The 18,403-nt window shown below is 63.3% G+C and overlaps 6 protein-coding genes across 6 annotated transcripts; 5 read left to right on the top strand and 1 right to left on the bottom strand.

The window, feature by feature from the left end:
- Positions 1-122: 122 nt before the first annotated feature.
- Positions 123-1,652, top strand: COQ1 (coq1 putative hexaprenyl diphosphate synthase; the record flags this gene model as incomplete). The annotated part of the gene is made up of 2 exons (XM_069348954.1): positions 123-1,271; positions 1,317-1,652. 2 exons carry the CDS (start codon positions 123-125, stop codon positions 1,650-1,652), a joined length of 1,485 nt encoding a protein of 494 aa, XP_069212498.1.
- Positions 1,653-1,981: 329 nt separating this feature from the next.
- On the bottom strand, positions 1,982-3,692 carry Q8F55_000299 (uncharacterized protein; the record flags this gene model as incomplete). Its single annotated transcript, XM_069348953.1, has 2 exons — positions 1,982-2,706; positions 2,756-3,692. 2 exons carry the CDS (start codon positions 3,690-3,692, stop codon positions 1,982-1,984), a joined length of 1,662 nt encoding a protein of 553 aa, XP_069212497.1.
- A 1,763-nt stretch (positions 3,693-5,455) lies between these two features.
- On the top strand, positions 5,456-6,847 carry Q8F55_000298 (uncharacterized protein; the record flags this gene model as incomplete). Its single annotated transcript, XM_069348952.1, has 3 exons — positions 5,456-5,547; positions 5,605-6,441; positions 6,490-6,847. 3 exons carry the CDS (start codon positions 5,456-5,458, stop codon positions 6,845-6,847), a joined length of 1,287 nt encoding a protein of 428 aa, XP_069212496.1.
- A 3,210-nt stretch (positions 6,848-10,057) lies between these two features.
- Q8F55_000297 (uncharacterized protein) lies at positions 10,058-12,286 on the top strand (the record flags this gene model as incomplete). The annotated part of the gene is made up of 2 exons (XM_069348951.1): positions 10,058-10,186; positions 10,376-12,286. The coding sequence occupies 2 exons, from the start codon at positions 10,058-10,060 to the stop codon at positions 12,284-12,286; spliced, it is 2,040 nt and encodes a 679-aa protein (XP_069212495.1).
- Positions 12,287-13,490: 1,204 nt separating this feature from the next.
- On the top strand, positions 13,491-16,505 carry Q8F55_000296 (uncharacterized protein; the record flags this gene model as incomplete). The annotated part of the gene is made up of 3 exons (XM_069348950.1): positions 13,491-13,498; positions 14,069-15,391; positions 15,440-16,505. 3 exons carry the CDS (start codon positions 13,491-13,493, stop codon positions 16,503-16,505), a joined length of 2,397 nt encoding a protein of 798 aa, XP_069212494.1.
- A 706-nt stretch (positions 16,506-17,211) lies between these two features.
- On the top strand, positions 17,212-18,259 carry NdufS8 (ndufs8, ubiquinone oxidoreductase 23 kd subunit; the record flags this gene model as incomplete). The annotated part of the gene is made up of 4 exons (XM_069348949.1): positions 17,212-17,554; positions 17,869-18,033; positions 18,088-18,206; positions 18,248-18,259. 4 exons carry the CDS (start codon positions 17,212-17,214, stop codon positions 18,257-18,259), a joined length of 639 nt encoding a protein of 212 aa, XP_069212493.1.
- Positions 18,260-18,403: the final 144 nt, after the last annotated feature.

Below are 18,403 nucleotides of genomic sequence, written 5' to 3'. Positions count from 1 at the left end.
ACGACTTTTCTTTCTTTTCCGACGATTAATTCAACCTCATCTCGTGTCGACAACCACACCAGCAGAGCGCTCTCATCAGCCTCGCTCTCGACCCCCAGGCTCCCTCCCCCATCACTCGCAGCATGCTTTCAAGGGCATCGAGGGCAGCGTGCCGCCTGCACGCGGCATCTTCCGTCCGCCTCGCGGCGAGGGCGACCCACTCGTCGGCCCCGCGCCCGTCTGCCGCGGCCGCAGCCGTCGCCAGCTCGCCCACGGCGTCGGCGAGCTCGTGGGCAGCTGCCACCGAGTCGGCGCACTCGGTCCTCGTGCCCCCTCCCGTCGCATCCTCGTCCAAGGCCGGCCGGAGGGCAGACTTTGACGACCCCCTCGCGGCGATCACGGCAGAGATCGGCGAGCTCAAGCACAGCCTGTACCACATGCTCGGGTCGAGCCACCCCTCGCTCGACTCGGTCGCAAAGTACTACTTCAACGCCGAGGGCAAGCACCTCCGCCCGCTGCTCGTGCTCCTTATCAGCCAGGCCACGAACGGCATCGCCGGCGACGGCTGGGCCCAATCTTTGGCCAAGGCCAGACAACAGGTCTTGACGCGGACAGGTGGCGTCGACGACTCTTTGACGAGCCAGGGAGGCGTTCTCAACGACTGGAACCCCGAGTCCATGGGCCCCGAACTCGGAGGCGAGATGGTGTTCGCCCAGCCGTACAGGATACCTCCCGCCGGCTCGCGTCCTCCCCCACCAATCACCCCCTCTCCATTTGCCGACATTCTTGCGACTGGCGGACCCGACAGCCCGACCATTCTGCCTACCCAGCGCCGACTTGCGAGCATTGTCGAGATGATCCACGTCGCGTCGCTGCTGCACGACGATGTGATTGACGCGTCATCGCTTCGTCGCGGCGAGCCGTCCGCACCAGCATCGTTTGGCAACAAGCTGTCGATTCTGTCCGGTGACTTCCTTCTCGGCCGTGCGTCGGTGGCCCTCTCGCGCCTTGGAAGCACCGAGGTCGTCGAGCTCATGGCCACGACGGTTGCCAACCTCGTCGAGGGCGAGGTCATCCAGCTCCGCGCGACAGCCCGGCCAGCGACCGAGCCCACGACGGCCGGCTTTGAGGAGTACATGCGCAAAACGTACCTCAAGACGGCCAGTCTCATGGCCAAGAGCGCCCGCTCGGCTGTTGTCCTCGGCGGCTGTGGCTCCGACTCGAGCCTCGACACAGTATGGGTCAAGGACGTGGCCTACGGCTTTGGTCGTAACCTCGGCATTGCTTTCCAGGTGAGTTAACCGGAGTACCTTATCGAGGCCCAACTCACACTACAGCTCGTCGACGACATGCTCGACTACTCGTCGACCGTCGACCTCGGCAAGCCCGGTTCCGGCGCCGACATGCGTCTGGGCCTTGCCACCGCCCCCGCCCTGTTTGCCTGGGAGGAGCACCCGTCCCTCGGCCCCCTCATCGCCCGCAAGTTCTCCGAGCCCGGAGACACCGAGATTGCGCTCGACCTCGTCAACCGCAGCCGCGGCATGGAGCGGACGGCCGAGCTCGCGCGCAACTTTGCCGGCGAGGCCCGCCGCCTCATCGAGCTCCTCCCTCAGAGCCCTGCTCGTGACGCGCTTGTCGGCCTGACCGTCAAGGTTGTCGACCGCGTCAAGTAAACCAAAGCGCCCCTTTGCACATCATCACACTTGGGTTAGAGACGGACGACGTAGATCCAGTTGCACCGCTATGCATTCACATCTTCAGACAACAGGCCAGCTATTGTCTGAACAACGCAACTATGGAGGGGAGGGGAGTGTGATAGTGTGACAGAGTATGGCAAACAGGGAGACAGACCAAAGAGCCTACGGAGGGTTGTGAAGGACGCCAGCGCCCGTCACAATGCGTGTGACAAGCGTCCAGCGCCGATCACAGTTTGCGATATTCACAGGGGGCGCACCACGAATGGTGCAGGAGGGTTGTTTTTTCTTTGTTTGTAGTCATTGGCTTAGCTCAGGACGGTGAGGGTGTAGTCCTTGAAGTATGCCGTCTGCTCGGAAGGAGGAGCGTACTGGTTGCCCGAGCCTCCGAAGAAGGTGTCGGCCATGATGCCGTAGAAGGTAACTTCGCCGTTGACGCGCTGCTGCAAGCCCGAGACCTTGAGCTTGGACTGGCCGTTGAGAACAATCTCTTGCTCTCCGTTCGACTGTCCAACGTCGTTGAGCTTGACACGGTGAGAGATGACGTTCCACTGGCCCGCGGTGAACTGGAACGAACCGCGGCCAATAGAGTCGCCGTAAGAGGGGTTGCAGACCGACTTGGGCGGGGTGCTGCAGTAGCCCGAGCCCTGCTGGGCCGAGGGAGGGTAGTAGTTGTAGATCTCGCCCTCACCGTTCGAGCGCCACATGACGCGGGACGAGAAGCACTGGTCACGGTTGTCCTGGCGACCGCCCGAGCAAGTCTTGGCCTGCTGGAGGGACGAGCCACCGTAAAGACCGGGAAGCTTGCCGCCGAGGACGTAGTCGAAGCCGGCGTTGAACCAGACCGAGTACGTGAAGACGACTTCGTGGGCGCCGGTGATGGACACACCGCCCTTGTCGCCCTCAGTGTAGAAGTTGAAGCCCTTGCCATACTGGCCCGCGGGGTAGACGTTGATGTGGCAGTTGGAGCCATCAGGAGCCGTGGCCACCTGGGGAAGGTGGCCGAACTGGACAGGCTCGAGAGCTTCGGTGACTGAGGGGCATGAGCGGGGAAAATGGCTTGTTTAGCTTGTTTCACTCACAGGTCAAGGTGTTGGAAGATCCTTGAGCGGTGGACCACGAGGCGAGACCTCTGCCGAAGGGGAAGACTTCGCCGCCGTTGCCACCAGCACCACCCTGGCCGCCGGAGCCCGAGGTGCCAGTGCCGCCAGAGCCGCCCTGACCACCCTGGCCACCGGTCTGGGTGCCGTCACCTCCATCACCGCCGTCACCACCATCGCCGCCAGTCGAGCCGGAGCCGCCGTCTCCTCCCTGGCCACCAGCACCGCCGACGGTGCCGTCACCACCCTTGCCGCCATTGCCGCCCTTGCCACCCTTGCCGTCCTGGGAGCCGCTGGTCGTGGCAGGCGCAGACGACGAGGTAGCGGAAGCGGACCACTCGGTGGAGGACTCGGTGGAGGACTCAGTCGAGGACTCGGACTGGGTCCACTCAAAGGTAGCGGACGAAGAGCTGCTATTGTGGGGCGCGGCGTTCAGGTTGGAGCCGAAGGAGGATGCGCTGCCAGAGCCGGACTCGGACGAGGCCGAGGCCTCTGGAGCCCATGATGACGAGGACGAAGACTCGGCCTCGACCGAAGAGGACGAGGACGCATCGCCGTTCGACTGATCGCCCGAGCTAGTGCCATTGTTGTTGCCCTGGCCACCCACGAGGACGTGGGAGACGGGGGGCGATGGCGCAGCCGTCGGGGTTGAAGCGGCCGTTGTCGTCGAGGCCGAGGCAGGGGCCTTGCAGCGCTTGCTGAGCTTGCGGCGGCGGACCTTCCTCATGGCAATCGGGGCAGCGTGGCCCAGGCCAGAGCGGCGGGATGCTGCGTGAAGAGTAGCGAGGTTTGGGGGAGCAACATCTCGCTCGGCCGACTTGCCGGCGCTGACGCCTCGTGGCAAAGAGTGGTCGACGGTGCCGATAGAGAGTGCTGAAGCGGAGGCCGCGACAAGAGAGAGAATGAGAGCGGCGCGCATAGTGAGATACAGTTGTTGGTCGCGTTCACAAGGGTCGAGTGGATGTCGTGGTCGTTGTGTTGTCGGTCAAGAAACTGCAAGAGAGGTCGAGGTCGAGTTGACTGTTGTCGAGTTGTTCGTTCGCTAGTGGCCAGCACTGGTGAACTGAAATGAGTGAATAGCCGTCACGGACGGGGTTGAGGTGTAGTAGAGAGACAGGAGAAAGAGAAAGACAGGATGTAATGTCGTGGATGAAGAGGAAGGGAGATTGGGGGGTGAGGGGGGAGAGGGGTGAGGGGTGCAAAGTGTATGGGACAAGGGCCAGGGGAAGACGCATGGGCGACAAGGACATGGCGGCGGCGGCGGCGTCGCCCCGTGCGTGCCGTGGGTGCCGTGGGTGGTGGGTGTGACTAGAGATGGCGGTACAACTGGTTGGGCACCATTCCCGTCAGTCGCGCGCCGTTGTGCCGCCGCCGCCGCCCCCCCCCCCCTGCCCCGTGCTGCCCGCCGCGTCGTCTGGTCGCGCGCGAGACACGCACCAGATCCCTGGAGTTGTTGTAACTGGGTTCTTTTTCCAGCGGCCCAAGATTGGCTTGACCCCCTTGCCTTGTCCTTCCCTCATTGTTGTGCGAGTCATGCCTCGTGCCAGTCGCCGCAGCCCTGTGTTGTTCATGTGCAACAGGCCAGAGGCACTGCGAGTAGAGTAGCGTGTGTGTGGGCATAACCCTAACCAGAGGCGGAACGGCCGCAGCGAGTGCAACACGACGAGGCCTGGCAGCCCGCGACAGGGGAAGCAGGGGGTGTGGGGTGGGGTGGTGGTGGTGGTTTGGTCGCAGTGCAGTGGATTGACTGTACGCAGTGTTGTTGCTTTGCTCGCCACGCGCTGCATTGCACGCTATTGGACCCAGGGCAACGGGCCAGTCCCGTGCGACGCGCCGCGCTCAGGGACGCGTAGCGCGAGGGATTCCTCGTTTCAGAAAGTGACCATTGGCTTCCAGGGTGAAAAGTGGTCATAGGGACTCATACGCGTTCAGCCATCACAAGCCAGTTCCTCTGCTCGTGTGCTCTATGTCGTGGTGTATCCCTCAAACAAGTTGCCCTAGTGGCGCGTCCATACGACGTGGCTTGCACTGCAGGGCAATGCGCAAGCGGCAAGGCGCGTCCCCCTCCTCCCTTGCTGCTTGTGCTTGCTGCTTCCGTCGCCCCTTGGGCGCGCGTGCATTTTTCATGTCGCCATTTCGAAGCTTCGGACGCGACCAAACATGGCCAAAGCGTACAGTGGAGTCTCCAGACATTGAGCGGGATCAAAATCGCGTGGTCGACCACATTACTCCAAGAGGACAAAGGGGAGACGCGTCGCCACCCACATTTTGATTCCGCTTCGAGCGACTGATTTTGATTCCCTGAGAAGTACATTGAACGGTGCAAAGCCCTCTTGTCATGTCGCGGCCGCCCCTTCTTCCCTCGACTTCTCATCAATCCGCCCTTGTCCTCTGGTTTCTTGACTTTGATCCATCCATCCGCCAACTCGTCTCTCGACAACGCCGTCGCCCCTCTGCGACGCACCGCACACGCGACTCTCGACCACTCGCCCCTCGCCACTCGACGCGCATACACGAATCGGCAATTCAGTGCATTGGAAACGAGACGACGCGAACAGTGCGCCAGACGCGCCGATCCTCCCACGCCCAATCGACCAGGCCTCGACTCTTCGACAGCACAACGCGACGTGTCCACCTCATCCACTGCTCACGGTCACTCACTCTTTCGCGTCGACAACGGAAATGCTCTCTCCCCTCCCCAACGCTGCTCCTCTCGAGGCCCCTCGGACGGTCGAGCGTCGCCGCCGCGGTCGTGGTATCGATGTCATGACTGCGTGAGTTGCTTGCGCCTTGCGCGCCTTGTTGGCGCCGACTTGTACTCACACACACAGACATCCAACCCCGCCCCGTTCTCACGAGCAAGGCCACCTCCCGACCCCGGTGACAGAGCGCCGCTCGGTCAAGCACCACGGCGGCAAGGGCGCGCGCTCAAGTACCGTGTTACCCACCCCGCAGACGCTTCCGCGCAAGGTTGCTTCGCGCGCCGACTCTGGTTCTGACAGTGCCGCTTCGCTCTCACCACCATCCCCAAGTGGCCACACGACGTTCTTCTTATCATCAACGTCGGCAACGTCATCAGACAGGGTTGCACACGGTCGCAGGCCTGGTCTGTTGTTTGCGCAGCAGATGGGCCTTGCAGCTGGTCCGTCCACCACCTGCACCGTCAAGTTTGGTGGTCGCCTCGGCGCTGGCGTGGGAATGGGCGGCGGCGTGCGCAATGCTGCCCATGGTCCGATCGACAAGATTTCCCTTGGCTCGGCACTCGAGGACAACCCATTCATCGACACGCCCCAGTTGGCCGACTCGAAGCGTCGCGTCGCGTCCTCGACCAACCCGTTCATCTCATTGTCACCTGCCCCACCCCTGGCCTCGCCCGGTCCAGAGACGAACTACATCCCGCAGCTGTTACGCCCCAGTGCGGAGAGGTCGGTCTCGCCCAACCCCCCTCACCATGTCGACGAGCTGCAGGCGATCACCACGCCAACGAGGCCCAAGACTGTTGTCAACCCTCCTCTGCTGTCTGCACGTGACGACACGACACCACCCCGGACGCGTGCTCCACGGCGCGAGCTGATGGACTTGGACGACAATCCGTTCATTTCCAAGCCTGGCGAGGTTGTCAAGCCCCACCCAACGAGCGAAGACCGCCCGCTTGTCACCTATGTCTTGTGAGTTTGCCGAGGGGCACACGACACTGTTGCTGACACTGTTTCCAGCCGTGGTGCCAAGAAGGTGTTTGCCAACCCGTTTGTGCACCCCAGCACGCGATATCCGGCGTCGGAACTGGACGTGTCACATCCCGAATTTGACACGCACCCATGCCCACCACCACGACTCCTGTGGCCGACCGACGACGCATCGAACAAGCGTCGTCTGCCGCGTGTCGAGTCGATGGAAATGGAGGTTGACGCCGGGGTGTTTTCCGAGGACGACGACGAGTTTATGGCAGCGTCGAGCGATAGTGACGACGCTCCGACTGTCCGCCGAGGATTGCTGTTCGGCCAGCCGACCAAGCGTTCCGTCGACGAGGGCACGCCTCCTTCTTCGCGCAAGCGTCGCCGCAGCGACTTTTAGATGTTAAAACCGAGCCCCCACCCCCGCATTGTCTGTCGGGGTCGCTCCCCCACCCCCTTAGTAGTAGAAGTCAAGTTTCTTGCTGCTTGATCAGTAGTCATTAGTATTGTTCGCCCTCTTTTGTAGGTAGTCGCAAGGCAGTGGAATAGCAGCCACATGGAAGCACATGCAGCAACATGTCATTCCTTAGTACGACTCTGGCTCGCCACACGTACTCTGTCCGTACAATGCGGTGTTTGCGGAATGTCATATTGAGGGGGATGCCTGTAATATACCTCGACCCGTGCAAATTTGATGGAAAATGGAAGTCGGATGCAAGTGATTAAAGTCTCGCCCCTGCTCGTCGCCGAGCAACGGTGGTAGCGAGACGGCAAGGATGGTAGCGAGATGGCACGGGTGGCACAGTAGCGAGATGGGTATTGTGGTCGGGCTATAGATAGGGAGAGGAGAGATAAGTGCGAGGACACGGGCGTTGCAGCGTGCAGCTAGATAGCCGGACAAGCGGGCAAGCGGGGGTGGCGGGGCGACTCGCACGAGTTGGGTTTCCCGGGATTCCACACGCCCACGCACACCACGCACACCAAAGGCAGCTGTTCAGCGTCGCACTAGTCGTATCCAGGCTATTATTTGATTGATATGGGCCTCATCAACAAGGGGGGCATACCACAATGATGACGGCGGGCCAAGAGGCAAGCGGACATGTTACGCCCGACGCCGTCGAGGGCATCGCATCGCATTGCTTTGCTTTCCCCGCTCGGAGAGAGTGGAGCAGAGCACAAAGAGCACACACGAACCCGACCCCACAGAAACGACAAACGACCGTGACGGTCACTTGACCAGGCAGATCTAAGAGTGGGGCGGGCGTGTGGGGCTGCGACGATGGCCTGTTGTTGTTGCAGCATCGATGACATCGAGTGTTTCAGTATCTATTGTGTCGCGGCTGGCGGCTATGGTGGAGTGTCGGACCGGGGCCTCGCTTGGTGCGCGCAGCGTGCCAGCAAGCGGCGGTTAGGTGGGCTCGGAACAAATCGGCGAGTCGTGGGGTGTGGGTGTGGGAGCCAGGCGGCTGACTGGCCTGGCTGGCGCTGACTGGCGCGTGCACAGTCACCTCGGCCCGAGAGGCCTCTGGCCAGCTGACGTCCCTGGTACTGCCCCTGGCGCTGGGCTGCCTCTCGCTCCGTGCCGCCTCGCCCTTCTGTCGATCCACCGCCGTGGTGCCGCGGTCCCTCCGCCATTCCCCCCCCCAAAGGTAGTCGTCAGGTCCAGGCCAAGGTTGGCCCTTTTGGGTCAGGCCTGCCCTGCCTGCCCTGCTTGCCCTGCCCCTGGCCGAATAGCGCCCCGGAGCAGCACACCAGCACAAGACAGGGTGGGAGGCCCACCGCCGACGGCGACCGCGCCGACACCGCGGCGGCTCTGCTCTGCTTTTCCGGCGTCTCTTTTTCCCTGCTAAAAGGGGCAGTAATTCTGGGCCTTGGGCCGTTCAGGAAGCCAGCTGCCTGGCAATCAGGACAATGGGCCACACGTGGGAGGGGGGGCGTGGGGCGTAAGGCGTACAGCGTACGGCAAGCAGAATAGTGTAACTGTTTGTAGCGGGTGAGTGCACATGCCGGGGCCCTCGCCGCCCTCGCCGCCCGCTCACAGGCCCGCCCGCACGCCCTGGGCCTGACTCTGAATAGGTCGCCGGTAATAGATGGCGTGTGGGTGTCTCGCGGCGGCACGGCGCGGGGCGGCGGGGCGGCGGCGGCGGCAGCGGCAAGCGGCGGTTCAAGCACCGGCACGCGATGGATTGGTGGCTGCTTCTCATGAACTGGTTGCGGGGAGGTTAAGGGGCTGGGCCAAGTTCTAGGTCGGACTTTGCTTTGTACACCAGTCACGCCACGCATAGCGGCGGCGGCCAGCCAGCAGCAGCCAGCACAAAGGCCCGGCCCACTCGCGCAGCAGCACGCACACCCACCCCGCACCGCACGGCACCGCACGACGCCAGAGAGAGAGAAAGAGCTATCTCTGTCCTGTTCGGCTGACCCCAACCGACATGGCCGATTGGTGCAGCAGCACGTAGCGAAAACCCAAACTACACCACCACTCACCGACCCACCGACCCACCGACCCACCCTCCGGCATTGGGGGAATCGCACCTCTTTGTTCATTCTCTCCACTCTCTACACCACTCACGCCGCTCAACATTGCGTGCAGCACGCTCGCTGCACCGACGCTTCGACTCGCCGCAAGGCATCGCGCCCACCGCCTGGACGGGTAGCAACTCTTTTTTTTTTTTCTCCTTCTTCTTTGCCCCGCTTGTCGCACGCGCACGCACCGACCGCGCGACTCGTGTTGAAGGCGTGATACGACCTCACCCGGCCCGCAATCCCGGCTCATTGTCTTGGAGCCGCTTTTCACTCGACAAAGCCATCGCCTGCTTGCACGTTACCACTGCAAGCATCGACTCATTGCATCAACCCATTCACCGACGCATTGCCACCACTGTCGTCGACGGCCAACACACGCTGCTCCGAGCTGCAAGCCCAAAACCGACTGTTAGGACAGATCCGAGGCGCCGCCAACGGGACGATCTTGTTCCAGAACGCGTCTATTCCCACCCCAGCCCGCTCCCCTCCTCCTCGACTCTACCCGTTCGACCTTGCTCGAGTGCATGGAGCTGCTCTTGCTTGCTCTCACCACTCTTGATCAACAGCGGCGGTGACGACAGCGACAACTCGACTGGTGCTCCTCCCCCGGGCCGGTTCGAGTGACCGCGTAACGCTTGAGACTGGACGGCGGCTTTAGCCCCGCCGGACCAACAAGCCCACAAACTCCGTGAGTAGTAGAAGCCGGCCATTCCATTCCACACCACACCACGCCCACTTGCACCACAACAATCCGTTTCAAGCTGCCATCTTGTCGTACCCCACCCACCGCTTCGCATACTCCGAGTGGCTCGCTCGTCGTCGCACGTCGCCACTGCACAGCTCTCTGCAGGCCGGCGGGCAGGCGGCGTCGTACAGCCTGCCTGGCAAGCGCAGTGACGCCCCGATCAGAGCACACACATTACGCAGGCTGCCGGGGCCCAAAACTGACGCGACCGACCCAGAGCGTCGGCCATACACGTCGATCTCGGCAAAACTGCCCGCCTAAGCAGGCAGACACCGCCACCCAAACGACGACGACGACGACGACTACCACCACCACCATAACCCTGCATCCGACTCCACAATGGATGACCTCACCTCGTTTGAAAACTACTGCATCGTGTGCGACCGCCTCATCGTCGCCGCACCGGCAGCCCCAAATCCATCAGATCCAGTCGCAAAGCCCAAAAAGAAGGCGCAAGGAGCCATCAGGGTGAGTGCTGTTTCCAGACTTGTTGTGGTCGTCGGCGGCTCGGCCATTAGTTGGCAGCGCGTCTAGCAGCCGAAAAAGTGCAGCGCAGCGCAGCGTGCAGCGCACCACCGACGTACCTCGCCAGATCTCATTTTCGTCGTGGCCCCGCACATGTTGCAACGCGACGTCGTTGCTAACCACGCATGCCAGATAAAAAACCCTGATGGCACCACGACGATTCGCACTGCAAGCGGCGTTAAGACGACAACAACTACGCGTCCTACGCTCAACAACTTGCGTCGCACCAACTCCACCGTGCGCTTGGCAGGGCAGACTGGTGACAAGTCGACAAAAAGATCAAGTTCTGGATCAAGTGGAGGAAACAGTGGCAACGAAAGTGGCGCGCCACCCTCCCCGCAACCCATGTCCTCCATCGACAAGCCGACGGCCACGGCGACGACGACTACACCCAACCCCAACGAGCCGCCACCCACCCCGCCATTCGTGTCCAACATCTACTGCTCGCAAGAGTGCCAGGACAAGGATGTCGTGTCGGCCCCCGCCGCCTACGAGGACATGGCTCGGGCATTTGGCCTCGGCATCAAGACTGACTTTATGGGCGGGTTTGCCGCCAGAGTGTCGCCCGTGGGCCCACCCTCCCCTCTGCTAGGCTCCGATACGGACACCAACTCGTCGACGTCAGTGTCGATTGCCGCCACGATGCTTGCCCCCAAGCGTCAGAACGGCTCTCACAATGACGGCTTTCCCGCAGCTTCAGCGCCAAAGACGATGGAGTACTTCCGTATCGGCCGCGATCTGCCCGACGAAGTTTGGGCGGATCTGGAGCGCCAGCGCCGCAAGTCGATCTCGAATGGCCAGACCAAGATTGGCGGCACCGGTGGTCAGCTGCTTCAGATGACCCGCCAGCGCTCTGGCCAGTCCCAGTCGGGCACTTCGAGCGACTCGCTGTCGTCCCTCTGGCACGGCAATCCCGACGATGTCGCCGTGCACCGTCCTGGTTCGGGGAACGGCTTTCTCCGTGGCTTCACCGCAGCACACCCTGGCGTTCACCGTTCGCTGTCGGCCGCGTCGGTGGAGGCGTCGGCCGGCACGCCCCCTTCCTTGGCAGCCGGCGTCCGACCGATCCCTCGTTCGGCGCTTTCGCAGACTTCTCTCGGCGGCCTTCCATCTCCCGGCCCTGGCTCGTTTGCCGAGGTTGGCTCGGCGCCGTCGCACAATGCCTTCCTTATGCAGGCGTACGCATCCAACTTCCCTAACCGCGACGGAGCGACCGCTTCGGTCAAGGGCAGCTACTCTGGTACCAGCACTCCCAACATTGAGAGCGCCCGCAACTCGATTAGCGGCGCATCCTTGCAGCGGCCGACATCGGGCACGATCCGCTCTCGCGGCCGCACCAACTCTGGTGCTGCGACGTGGGATTCGCTTGGCAAGGCCGAGGTCATTGAGCGCAGCCGCCGATCGCGACTCGACTCGACCGGCAGCGACATTGAGTTTGAGTCGCCCGTGTCGCCCGAAATGACCCGCGGTCGCTCTGCGTCTGTGGCGTTCGACGTCACTCCCAAGCAGTCGCTCGAGATTGAGAACGGCAGCTGGCAGATTCGCTACCCCGCGCCAATGGCCAAGTACGCCATTCGGGCTTCATCGAGAAGCCGCAGCCGCAGCCGCCCTCGTCGCGGCTCGTCGTCCCCGACCGAGCCTCCCATTGTCGAGGGCCAGCCGACGACGCACGCTTCGGTTCTCGCTCTTCCTATCCCGTCGCGTGCGACGCGCGCCTCGGCTGCCGTGCTCGCCTCGTCCAACTCGACTGCGCGTGCTCGTACGCCCCAGCAGTCGCGCTCCGTTCACACTCCACCAGTGCTTTCGTCTTCGACTCGTCTCCGCACCTCGTACACTGCGCTCCCCGACCTTGCTGCTCTGCGCATTGGCTCGACTGGCTGTGCTACGACTTTTGTCTCCCCCGACCAGGCCTCTTCTGTGCCATCGCGAAGTGCTCCCCGCCCCGGCTTTGACTGGGACGGCAAGTCGAACCACCTGACGTACGAGCTGCCGACCGGCGTGGTCGCCAACCCCAACAAGGGGCTGTTCTACTTTAACGCGTAACACATTCTACAACCGGACAAAAAAACGATACCCGATAATGCTGCTCTCGGCAACAACAAGTACTACACACGCACCACAAACCCCCAAACCGTTTCAATTGTCACAATTACTGCATATTCCCAACGCATTTTCATTCCATTAGCAGTTTGTACCCAGCCGCGACAGGCGGCCACGATGGCGTTGTAGTGATGACAGAGGCATGAAAGAAGTTGCATCGAGCGAGAGTGGGGTAGGAGTGTGGGGTTGGGTGCAGCTGATCATGTGTAGGTACAGTGGGCTTGAGTACAAGCTTAGTTTGTGCACGCTAGCGGCACGGCACTGCTCTGTGCCTGCACTCGGTTGCAGGAACAGTTCCTCGTCCGTCGCTTGAGTGGTACTGTGCCTCTGTGACGTGCTTGCAGTGCACGTTGCGGTGCGGTGTAGTGCGGCGGTGCGCAATGTGGGGTGCATGGGGTGATGGCCTCGCGCATGGAACACGGCAAGCACATGTGGCATCTCAGCTGACAGCGGGCGTCCAGGCATGGCCAGCCACCGTGCGGCAGCATGGCACAAGCACATGGTGCGCGCGTGCGTGCCAGTGCACTGCGCACTGCAGGTGAAGTTTTCGCTTGGGCCGGCACGCGAGCTGCGAGGCAGAGCACGCCGGCCGACGCTATCGGAAGGCGACGGGCTGACGTCGGCCCAGGCCTGTCATCTTGGCGCTGGCGAGCCAGCACGCTCGCTTCCGGCGGCGAATCGGCGTCCTCTTGGGCCACGGCGTGCCCGAGGGCCGGGCGGGGGTAAAATCTGCACGGGGTGGGTTGTTGTTGCTTGGTTGCTGGGTGGTGGGAGCGGCGGCCGACGGGCGCGCGGTGCAGGGAAGGGTGGGCGGGAGCAAATGCACTGACTGCAAGGGGCTGCGGCTGCGGGCGGCTTTGGCTGCGGGGGTGGGTGTGGTGCCATGCTGCTTGCTTGGGCCGCTTGGGCCACCTTCCCCCCTAGTCCCCCACACCACCCACGGCCCTGCCCACCCACCGCCGGCCACCCACCACACCCACCACACCACACACACTCTGGTTGACAAAGCTGCGCCGTGGCCGACGAGGACCACGCAGACTCTCTCTTGTGACTTGACCACTGTACTGCAGGGAGCAGTCGCCGACAGACACACGCCAGCACCAGTCCCGCCTACATATCCCATTGCATCGACCCGCATCCCCCCGCAATGCAGTCGTAAGTTTGTTCATTTCCTTTCTGGCACACCGGCACCACGAGCATACGCACGCGTCGTCGACTTTACTGCGGCGGCGGCGGAACGACGCCCCCCAAACCACACCCACCCACACATCCCCTTTGCGGCGCGCGGCGGCGGCACACACGGTCCTTGTCTTGTCGCCTGGCTGCCGCATCCATCCACTGTGCATTGTCGCTCGCAAGCTGCACTGCTCAGACCACTACGCCATCGTCGTCGTTCGACAAAGCAGCCAGCCAAGACCGACGCACGCGACGGGTGCCGAGTCGCTCCACTCCCACCCACCCCCAACTTCACCGCCTTCCTCCCCCCTCCCTCCCTCCCTCCCCACAACCCAACCGCCCAGCAACATCGCACGCCTCGCTGCTGCTATTGTCGACACGCCCCGCCTCGCTCGCCGATCTCTTCTAGCACACACCTGCCTGCCGCCCCCCACTAGTTGCTGACACTGCACGCGACCTGTTTCACCCCCATGAAATCATTCAACCACCAACAATAACTGCCACCACCATCACAACTTCCCTCCCTCCCCCCTCCTTCCCCCAACCCAGGCCATCAACATCAGTTGGACGTCCGCGCCGGTTGCGCTCACGCACTGCAACCGTCTCGTTTGGCCAACCGAGCTCGACAGCACCATCGTCGTCCCCCCCGCTCATGTCTCGCGACCCCTCGACTGGCATGATGTCGGTCGTCGCCCTAGCCCCGTCAACAGACGGCTACGACCCCGTCGCGCCCATGCGGTTCGACGCCGGCCGCCTCGACCCCTCGCGCATCGTCGTCGGCAACAGGAGATCATCAAAGTCGGTGTCGGGTGCCCGGCCACCATTGTCGACGAGTGCGGCCAGTCATCGCACGTTCGAGTCGCCGGGGCCGTCGAATGCCAGCCTGCAGCCAGTTGCCGCCGGCCCCAGCACACCAATAGGTGCTCCAGGTGCTCCGACTCGCCGCAACGGACTCAAGCGCCGCATCTCGACACCAAACTTGAATAAGCGGGCGCTCCTCCCAGAGGAAGAAGCCGACGCCGCCCCCGAAGCCTTCAGCCCCGACGCCTCGGCAGCCCCAGCCAGCCTCTCGGCCGCCACTGCTTCAAAGGTGTTCGAGACCCGTGCACGCTCCACATCCACGTCAATAGTCGTGCCCCAGTCGCTCGACGAGTCGCCAACAGAGCCGGTGCAGACCCTAACAGCGCCCCCGCTGGTACCACTGCGCCTCCCCCTGCCCCAGTCGTGGTCAGATCTCGACAAGGACACACCAATACCCCAGACAGACTCGCCGTCCTCGACCATTCTCGAGTCGGCATATGACCTCGGCGATGCCGTCGTGTCGCACCTCATCTCGTGGACAAAACCACGGTCACATCGCCCGCAGCGTGACAGGAGATCGTCGGATGAAGATTCTGAAAAGGGTCTCGATGGCTCCGAGGAGGACGAGGCGTTTGACGACGACGATGGCCAGATGCGCGTGGGCATGGGCCGAAGGGGCAGCCGTTACTGGGGATTCTTCTCGCCGCCAGAGGGATCCGTCACGTCGCCTGAAAGCCCCAACAGCTACTTTGCGCTTCCAACACGCCCTGATGAGCGCCGACGTAGCTCGCTCGCCTATCCCCTCTCGCTCCCGACTCCGGCGCTCTCCACCCAGTCGCTGTCCCACAGCACGTCGCGGACTCGCCGCCGTGCGGCGTCGCGCGCCGCTGCGCTGGCCGAGCAGGAGCCCGCCGACGGCTGGTGGGTCAAGGTCTACCGCACCGTCACGGCCGGTGGCAGCGGCAAGACGGCCGAGGTGCTGCGCGAGCTCGGCTGGACCGTCTCCATCCTCGCTGGCCTCTTTGTCCTGTCCTTCTTGCTCGTGCTCTACACGCTCCAAAGCTTGCCCATGTGAGTGGTTTCGTGCGACCCAGGCGGCGACGTCACTGACATCCTTAGCACCCAGCTGAAGTCCCTGCCAAAGTCGACAACCGACCTCCAGCTGCTGTCCGCAGAGATGCGCGCGTACATGGCCGGCAGCAGCTCCGGCTGGTGGCACACGGTCCTTGTGCTCACCTACGTCGGGTGCTGGAAGCACGCGTGGAGCGTACCCGGAGCCGTGGTCCTCAACATTCTCATCGGCTCGGTGTTCGAACCCGTCGCTGCGCTTGGGCTTCTCACTCTGATCACCGCAAGCGGATCTCTGTGCGCCTACATGCTTTCCCGGCCACTCGCGCCCCTTATCGCCGTCCTGTTTCCCAAGCCCCTTGCTCTTGTGCGCGCGGCATTAGCGCCCGAGTCTGTGCCGCAGAACGGCAACGTCCAGATGGTCCAATTGGGCGAGTCTATCACACCGGTCCAGGTATCGCAGGACCCGGCGGAACCGCCGCTGGGTGCGCCCGAGGACCGGCCAAACGTATGGCGCCGTCTGCTGCTCATGCGCGCCATGGGCTTTGTGCCTTGGTCGGGCATGAACGTTGCATGCGGTGTTGTGGGAGTCGACTGGCGCACGTTCTGGCTCACGACGGCCGCCGGCAGTGCGAGCTGGAGCTATGTGACGGCGTCGGTCGGCAATATCCTGTCGCGCCTGGCCCTTCCGTCGAACGCTGCGAGCCTCGAGGACGGCCACGGCGAGTCGCTCACGTCGCTGCTGCGCGACCCGTCGCTCATCGCCAAGCTCGTGTTCCTCACGCTGCTCACGATTGTGCCGGTTCTGCTCAAGAAGCGCACGGCGACTGCCGACTCTGATGACGAGGACGACGAGACCGAGGAGCCGACCACGCCCGACACGCCGTCTGCTCTCGGCCTTGACACGTCGTCGCTTGGCCACGGCCGCGAGGTTTACCCGTCCGAGCCGCCCTCGCCCCTGGCGGCCTCGCTGGCGTCGTTCACACCGACCCCGCATGTGTTTGACCTGTTGAGCTTTGGGCGCCAGGTCATGCGGCAAGGGGTACGCGTGGTCGTCGGCACTGCGCGCACTGCCACGACTGGGGCGCGGCGACTGGTCACGAGTGTGGTGTCGTAGGCGGCGTTCGTGGGCTCGGCCCGAGCCTTTACTTTACTTTAATCGCATTGTTCCATCCGCATCGTGTAGACTAGTCATTCATCATGCTCCCGTAAACTTAATACCGCTGTGCGGCGGGTCACCTCGGGGAGTGGCTGTAATGTTATGATGTGTATAGCAGCACCCAGCGAGCGAACGAGCGAAGCGAGTGAGTGAGCTGTGTGTTGTGCAGCGGCGAGCGAGGCAGTGAGCGAGCGAGCGAGCGGGCTGTATTTGGTGGGGTCATGCGTCGCCTTGGCATCGGCGCTCGCGACGGGTGCCTATTGCGCGGCCAGCATGCCGTGTGCGTGGCGTGCAGTGCGTGACGTGCAGTGCGTGGCGTGCAGTGCGTGGCGTGCAGTGCATACCGATGACGATGCAGTCGGAGGCAAGTGTATGCATATGCGCCAGCGTGATGGTGATGCAATGTAGCAACAAGGATGCGTCGTCGCCATACAGCGTGCCTTTACCCAGCGGCGGCCGCCACACTTGACGAAACCGTGGCGTGCGATTGGCCGGCGGATCGCCACACGCGGGGAATCTCGGCGTCGCTCGCGGCCGCCTGCTTAGAATGGGCCAGCGGTGAGTGGTGGGCCTGGCTGGGTGCGGCAGCACCAGCACCGGCACCACCACGACCACCATCTACATCGGCACTGACAACACTCTCTCGCACGTCCACCACTCCACCATGTCCCGCCCGCTCGCGCGCCTCGGCCTCACCGCGCCCCGCGCGGCCACCGCCGCCCTCCCCCGCCCCCTGCTGGCCGCCTCGGCCCGCGCGTTCGCCTCCTCGGCCGTCCGCCGCGCCCAGCCCACCCGCGACGACTACGCCAGCGGCCCGTCGGCCATCGACAAGGCGGCCCAGCTCTTCTTCTTCACCGAGATCTTCCGCGGCATGTGGATCACGCTCGAGCAGTTCTTCCGCCCCCCTTACACCATCATGTACCCCTTCGAGAAGGGCCCGTTGTCGCCCCGCTTCCGTGGAGAGCACGCGCTGCGCCGGTACGCGAACGGCGAGGAGCGCTGTATTGGTACGTTTCTCCGAGCGCCGAGCGCCCGCAGGGCGCGAGGCGGTTGCCACAGCCGAGTGCCCGCCGGGCGCGGGGCTGGCTTGGGGCGTGTGGACGGAGAGGGAGAGGGGCGCGGCTCCGAGTCGTGTCCGCGGTAACGGCCTGTTCCGACACCGCGCCGAGTACCGCGGTGCCGGCGGGTGCTTGACGGCCCCGTTGCTCGTCATGACTAGCCCAGCCGTGACGTGGCCTGCCTCATCCCTCTGCCTCCTTCCCCACCCCGCCCGCCTCGCACTCGCTTCGCTCGTGCTCGCCGTGCTCGGCTGACAACGTAGCGTGCAAGCTCTGCGAGGCCATCTGCCCCGCCCAGGCCATCACGATCGAGTCCGAGGCCCGCGTCGACGGCTCGCGCAGAACAACCCGCTACGACATTGACATGACAAAGTGCATCTACTGCGGCTTCTGCCAGGAGGCGTGCCCCGTCGACGCCATTGTCGAGAGTGAGTCGGCGTGGGGCCGCGCGCCCGCCTCTGCATCTGCTAACCCACACCCAGCCGGAAACTTCGAGTACTCGACCGAGACGCGCGAGGAGCTCCTGTACAACAAGGAGAAGCTCCTCGCCAACGGCGACCGCGCCGAGGCCGAGATTGCGGCCAACCTCCAGGCCGACCACGTACGTAACTCAAGCAACAGGCTGTTGAAGCTGACGTTTAGTTCTACCGATAAACCTAGTACCTATTCCCCAACCAAAACAACAAGCAATGTCGCATAGGCCGTATGAGTTGATGCATGCGGTGGTTAGAAGAGAAACACGGTCCATGCGGTGGCTCGAAGAGAAACTCGAGACGGTCCATAACACGTGCACATTTT

Source organism: Vanrija albida (assembly GCF_041260175.1).
Source record: "Vanrija albida strain AlHP1 chromosome Unknown contig_1, whole genome shotgun sequence".
Taxonomy (NCBI): Eukaryota; Fungi; Basidiomycota; class Tremellomycetes; order Trichosporonales; family Trichosporonaceae; genus Vanrija; species Vanrija albida.
This window is presented reverse-complemented; position numbering and strand designations above follow the sequence as displayed.